This window comes from Charadrius vociferus, unplaced genomic scaffold (assembly GCF_000708025.1).
Source record: "Charadrius vociferus isolate BGI_N301 unplaced genomic scaffold, ASM70802v2 scaffold259, whole genome shotgun sequence".
Lineage (NCBI taxonomy): Eukaryota > Metazoa > Chordata > Aves > Charadriiformes > Charadriidae > Charadrius > Charadrius vociferus.
This window is the reverse complement of record NW_009661368.1, coordinates 4,244,993-4,250,805: the sequence shown is the minus strand read 5'-3', so window position 1 is coordinate 4,250,805 and position 5,813 is coordinate 4,244,993. Positions and strand designations below refer to the sequence as shown.

Sequence of the window (5,813 nt, the reverse complement as noted above, 5' to 3'; positions counted from 1 at the left end):
GAGGCTCACGCTATGGCAGGCGGCAGCTGCTGCTGCAGCAAAGCACGACTGCGCTCCTCCAAACTTTAGTTCACGCCTCTTTAGCACCCTAAATTCACAGCAAAACACAACAGAAAGACTTCGAGTAAAGTAAAACCCAATTGCTAGCAGTCCTGCACACCAACTACTTACAGCAACAAAAACTGGAGTTTTTGCACAGGCAAAGCCTCAGCCAATAAACGCAGACTGGTTTTAAATATTTTTGCTTGTTTATATTTAAATTGCCAGTATTTGTCAGAGTTAAAACTCATTAAAGCTGAGCTAGAGGCATGTAGGTATATGATAGTGAAATAGCAATTACTGAGCCTTTGTTGTGTCATGCCATTTAAATGGCACTTGAACTTTCATCTGGTCGTAATGAGGCGGAAGCGCCCAGCGCGGGTGACTCGGTGCCATCGCCATGAAGTGGCCCAGGGCGGTGCTTGCAGAGGTGCCTTGCTGAGCAGAGGCAGGCAGGATGGCAAGGGCACAGGGCACAGGGCTCCTCCGAAAGCGCTACTGAGTGCACTGGGCAAAGTGGGTTGGCACTGCCCGGCCCCATTAGGAACAGCTAACGAGCGAGGATGGTGATATTGCTCAGGATGTACAGGGCTCTGACCGTGCTGAGGAGCCGAGTACTCTTCCCGTAGGAGATTCCTGAAGCTTATTACCTCGCTGGGTGGCTCAGGAAGGGAGCTGCCCTGGAAAAAGGGCTCCTTTGCCTGCCCTGGGAGGAGCTGCTCTGGTCTGGCATGCGCTGGAGCAGGCAGGAGCTGTGAGTTTATGCTAAATGATCTCCGACAACTTGGTGGTTCCTCGGAGAGTGATGAGTTGACCTCGGCCAAGCCGGAGAGGCTGCATGAGGACTTGACACACAGAGCTGGGAGGAGGAATTTTCTATTGTCTTTAGATATTTAGTGTTTGCTTTTTACTCCCCAGTATTCAGTGCTAGTGCTGATTCCCGGCTGAGAGACTATTGGTGGCTCTTCTGTTTTGCTTTTTCCTTTTATTTTACTAATCCAATTTTTAAATGGAGCCAGCATGCTGGGTTCAAAATCCCTGCCAGTATCGCCCTTTAACTGGGAAATCTGAGCTCTGCTGGGGTGTGTTCCCAGGGGCATCTGGTGCTGGGTGTGCTGGTGGCAGTGGGCTGGGACCCTCCTGCAGCTCACGGCGGGATGGCAGTGGTTCTGCTCCTTCCAACAACTGCCTGGAGCAGTGATGCTCCAGTATTTGACAATTCTGCTCCAGATTTTGAGGCAATCTGCGGAGGTGACAGGTATGTCAGTAGGAAAGCTGTGGTGGCTGTAGGAGAGGCCATCGGTGCGATGAACACAGTACTGTTCTTCAGGAAGGCACAGCACATTTACTGTTTCACCTGATGGGCTGCACGTTGGGGCACTTTGGTAAGACAGGAGCCTCGTACTGCGTCCCGGCTGTGAGAGATTCTCTCTGATATTCAGTAGGACTCAAAACCTGAGATGATAGTGACTACTCAGGGCTGCTGCTCTCCTGTCAGCTATTGGGGTGTATGTCAACGTCTTTTGCCCCTCCTTCGGCTCACTCGGGGGCACCGGTGCTTCAGTACAGCGTATATCAGTGCAACTTAGTGGACTCCAGAGCTGTAAGAGAAATTTTTAGCGTGGCTGGTGGTTAATTTTGGCTGCCTTCAGTGTCTGTAAATGCAGTGGTGCTGTGAGCTCCCAGAGCTGGGGCAGCTCGCCGTTCTCTGCCCGCAGGCACGTCTGGGGCGGGAGGCGTGTGCACATACTTGCCGCGTATAGATTTCCGCGGGCCAGCAGGTGCAGCGTGGGGCTCCTTCATTCCTGGCTTGACTCCCCCAGACGGGTCGCATCCCGAGTTCACAGCTGGCTCTGGGCACTTGGTCCCTGTCCATGCGCAGGTTAAGTCGTATGGAGCAGATAAGTTTGCTCAGATACATGTGGGATGATTTGTCAGGCTCCCCGTGTGTGTCCACAGGAGCGGGGCTGTAGGAGATGCGGGCACTGCTCTGCTGCCGCTGCCCTGGGGCGAGTGTGCCGCTGGCTGTGGGCAGGGCAGGAATGACTGCATCGCCTTTGCCGAATGCTCTGAAGGCTTCGGGTGGAAAGTGATACGTGTTTGCTTGCTGCCGCTCTGGGAAAGAAAATTGGAGAGCTGGCAGGGAGCGCTGGCTGTTAGCAGTCAGAAGCTTCTGCCGAGCGAGACTGTAAAACACAGGCTGGGGCTCAAGGGAGCTGCGGGCTGGATGTGGGGATGGGGCAGAGGGATACTGCGCCCTGGCCGTGGCCAGTGGGCACCGGGGGAGAGGGGCAGCAGCCAAAATTCACCTTCCCCCTCTCCTGCCTCTGCTCCGCAGGATCTTCGGCTTCCCCCTCCACTACACGGACGTCTCCAACATCGGCCGCGGGGCTCGCCAGAAGCTGCTGGGAAGATCGTGGAGCGTCCCCGTCATCCGGCACCTCTTTTCCCCACTCAAGGATTACTTTGCCTGTGAATAGCAAGCCGAGCGTCCCTCGTCTCTCTGGTAAAGATGCACAGCTCCGCTGCCGTGGCGGGAGAGGGATGGGCACGGCTGCCGGACTCTGCCACGGCACCATCCCTCCCCGGCCATGTGCTGTGGGAAGGCAGCCTGGCCCCGCAGGGAGAGCTGAGGAAATGTCTTTAACCAAAGAACCTGGCAGGGTAACTTTTCTTTAAAGGGACTAATGGCAGCGATGTGTAGAAAATGATGGACAAAAGAGCTTTAATTACCCAGTGCAGGAAGCTCTATGCATAACTGATGAGACGAGAAGTCTCCTCCAGAGCATTAAATATTCCGTTTTAGCCTAGAGCTGGAAAGTCACAACTAGCTGAGCAGTAAGTGTGGAGGCAGCTGCCGGGGTGCTGCAGGCAAACTTGAACTATAGCGAATTATTGCTTTTCCTAAACAAACAAAACCTCTCTTGAAGCAACTGCCAAAAATCCCCAAACTGTAGCAGCAGGTGTAAGGGACCCTGGTCAGGTTACATACACTGAACATGCAGGATACAGAAACCAAATCTTTTTTTTTTATTTTTATTTTTAAGAATTTTTTGATAAACTTTAATTTTGTTGTTTAACGTCTATTGCTGCTTTAAGGCATTACATAAGAATGTGGAGATTCCTAGACCTGAATGTAGCTGAAACTGAACTGTGAGGTGATAGAATTACTTTTCTAGCTAGAACTAAAGAAATACTGTTTTATGTGTTTGGCTGTAGTTTACAAATATTCACTACTTCCTTTTTAAAGCATCTAAAACTTTTTCCTTACATTTTAAAATCCTGCTGAGTGGTTTCAAAGCTTACACAGTAATCAGAGCACAGAGGATTTGGGCTCCAATGTGTCCATAAAGGAAAACGTTCTCTGAGCATTCATTTCCCAAATGAATGCGGTGCATCGGTAGGAAGGATAGCGTAGTGGCCAATGTCGGCTTCAAAATACAGCCCCCCTCAAATGTCATGTACAATGTCACGGACTCGAGCAGTATGGGCAGTCCTGTGGTGCAGGGGGTTCCTTGCAGGGAAAAATCCCACCCAGCCCCAGCGGGGCCATGGGGCTGTAGGGTTCCAGGAGCACAGCACTGGCCTTGCCCCGCACCGATCCTGCTCTGTGGGCAAGAGGAGCTGACCCTGCGGCGGCAGTGAGGTGTGAAAGCTGCTGTGTCCAGGTGCTGTGTGCGTCCCCCCCGCTGCAGGCACTGCTGCTGGGGCAGGGTGTGTGCGCTGGGGACAGGGGCAGGTCCTGGGGGTCCGCAGGCAGGGGCTGTACCTCTCCCTCCCTGTGTGCCCATCTCCCCACGCGTGACTTTGTGTACAGAAGTGGGATGCTGCTGGTGCTTGTTACATGCCCGGTGCTGGCCTGACAGCACCCTGGGGGGCTCCTGGGGCCGTTCCCCCAAACCAGGAGCTCCTGCGGCCACCACTGTGTTCGCTTTTGATTGCCCTCCTCTGCTCCCTGACTTGGCCAGAGTGATTATCTCGCTGTCCGTGAAGTCCTGAGGGCACTGTTCCCATGGCCAGCATCCCGCGAGATGCGGGTGCATGCACAGCAGAGCCCATCCCTCTCTCCCAAGTTTTCTGTAGCCGCGGGGCTGCTGTCCCAGCCAGCATCTCCCGGGGACTCTTGACTCCAATGCACATTTCAATGCACTGAAACAACTCGTGACATAGACCCCTCAGTCCCTCTGTCCTCCCCTGCCTCTGCTGGTCACTACAACCTGTCGCCTTGGTCTGGCAGAGTCCTTGGGTGCCTTCTCAAGATTAATCAAGTGCAAACCATGGGCCAGCCCTCCGCCTGATGCCAGGCTGCCTAACGAGTACAGCATCAGTGGGAAATGAGAGCTTCTCTCCTGGCTCCTTCTACCTCTCTGACACATGGGGACCCCCTTGCACCTCCCTCACGGGCGGTGGAGGATGGCAGCCTCTCTGGAGGAGGGAGCCTCCCATTTTCCACTCTTCTTGTCATGGAGCTGCTTCTGTGCAGCTTTCCACCTCATCCCCAGGCTCTGGGGACCATCTTCTCTCGGTCTCCAACCCAAGGCTGCACTCAGGAATGGGCAAGATGGGAAGCCCAAGTCATTTAAAAGCTTTTTTTCCCTTGATCCTGCCCAGAGGTTACTCTTTAGTCTTCCCACAGGGATTCATTCTCAAGTGCGTTCAAGCCGCACGCCTTAGTTAAGAAAAAGCTGGAGGAAGCCAAGCGGTCTTCTCAGTGTCACCGCTGGCATCTGCAATGCTCGGCAAGCTCTCCGGGACAAGTAGCGCCCTCTAACCTTTGTCACCAGCCCCCTGACTGGGAAGATGGCAGGGTGGGTTCTGTGGGCGCTGGAGGTGTTTGGGAAGCCTGGCGTCGCCACTGCTGCTCCGGCTGGTTTTGGACCCCTCGCCAACTTCCCATCCTCATTCCCAGCCTGGACCCCAGTCACAACGCTAATTCCTCAGCTCAGCCCCAGCCGCAGCCCCCGTATGGAGCCTGACGTAGGGGCGACAGCCGTCCTCCCCCTTGGGACCCTCTGATGGCTTTTGTTTTTCCAAACCGGGCTAACACGTAACTTCCACTCCATGGCACCTCTAATTTCATACTCCAGATCTCCCATCCTTTCCTGTCTCATCGAAAGGAAAACGAATAGAAGAGGAAAAAAAGGAAAAAATGGACTTGGGGAAAGTAAACAAAGATAAAAGAGGAATGAGAATCATCTTGCTTGATACGGATTGCAGTAGACATGTCTTCCTTGAACTATTTTTCCCTGTAAGGAGCTGCCTTTTATTATGTGTCGTAAGGAGAGATAGATTTCAGAAATGCCTTTTTAGTACTTTTTTAAAGGTTTCTAACTCTCCCTGGTGCTATTTTTTTTTTTAGGTTAAGGATTTTTGATGTCAAAAGTCTTGCGGGTTTTTATACAATCTTTAAAAAACAAACAAAAAAAAGGTTATTGTTTTGTTAAACGCATTTCATATGCTTTTTGTACTGGGCGTGCGAGAAGTGAAAAACCGTGCCTTGTCCATGCAGTTTTAACTCGTTTTTCGTGTGGGAAAGAAAGGGGATCCATGTCAACAGTTTACCATTTATCGCCGTCTAATTAAAAACCAGTATTTCTGTATGACCGGACAGTCCTTATTTGATGAACTCACCGCGTGAAAAAGGAGGGGTGTTTACAGAGGGCCAAGTCCCACAGATGACCCCCTCTGCCCCTTTCCCCGCTGCCCCTTGAGGCGACAAGCCCGGCACAGCGGCCCCGGGGAACCCAGACGCGTGAGCCCACGGCAGCCAGGCC

The 5,813-nt window shown here is 52.8% G+C and overlaps 1 protein-coding gene across 1 annotated transcript in view; it reads left to right on the top strand.

The window, feature by feature from the left end:
• Positions 1-2,519, top strand: part of DNMT3B (DNA (cytosine-5-)-methyltransferase 3 beta) — an 18,992-nt gene extending 16,473 nt beyond the window's left edge. Inside the window, exon 19 of the mRNA XM_009893533.1 lies at positions 2,378-2,519. Within this exon, the coding sequence (XP_009891835.1) occupies positions 2,378-2,519 (142 nt within the window). The remainder of the gene's footprint in view (positions 1-2,377) is intronic.
• Positions 2,520-5,813: the final 3,294 nt, after the last annotated feature.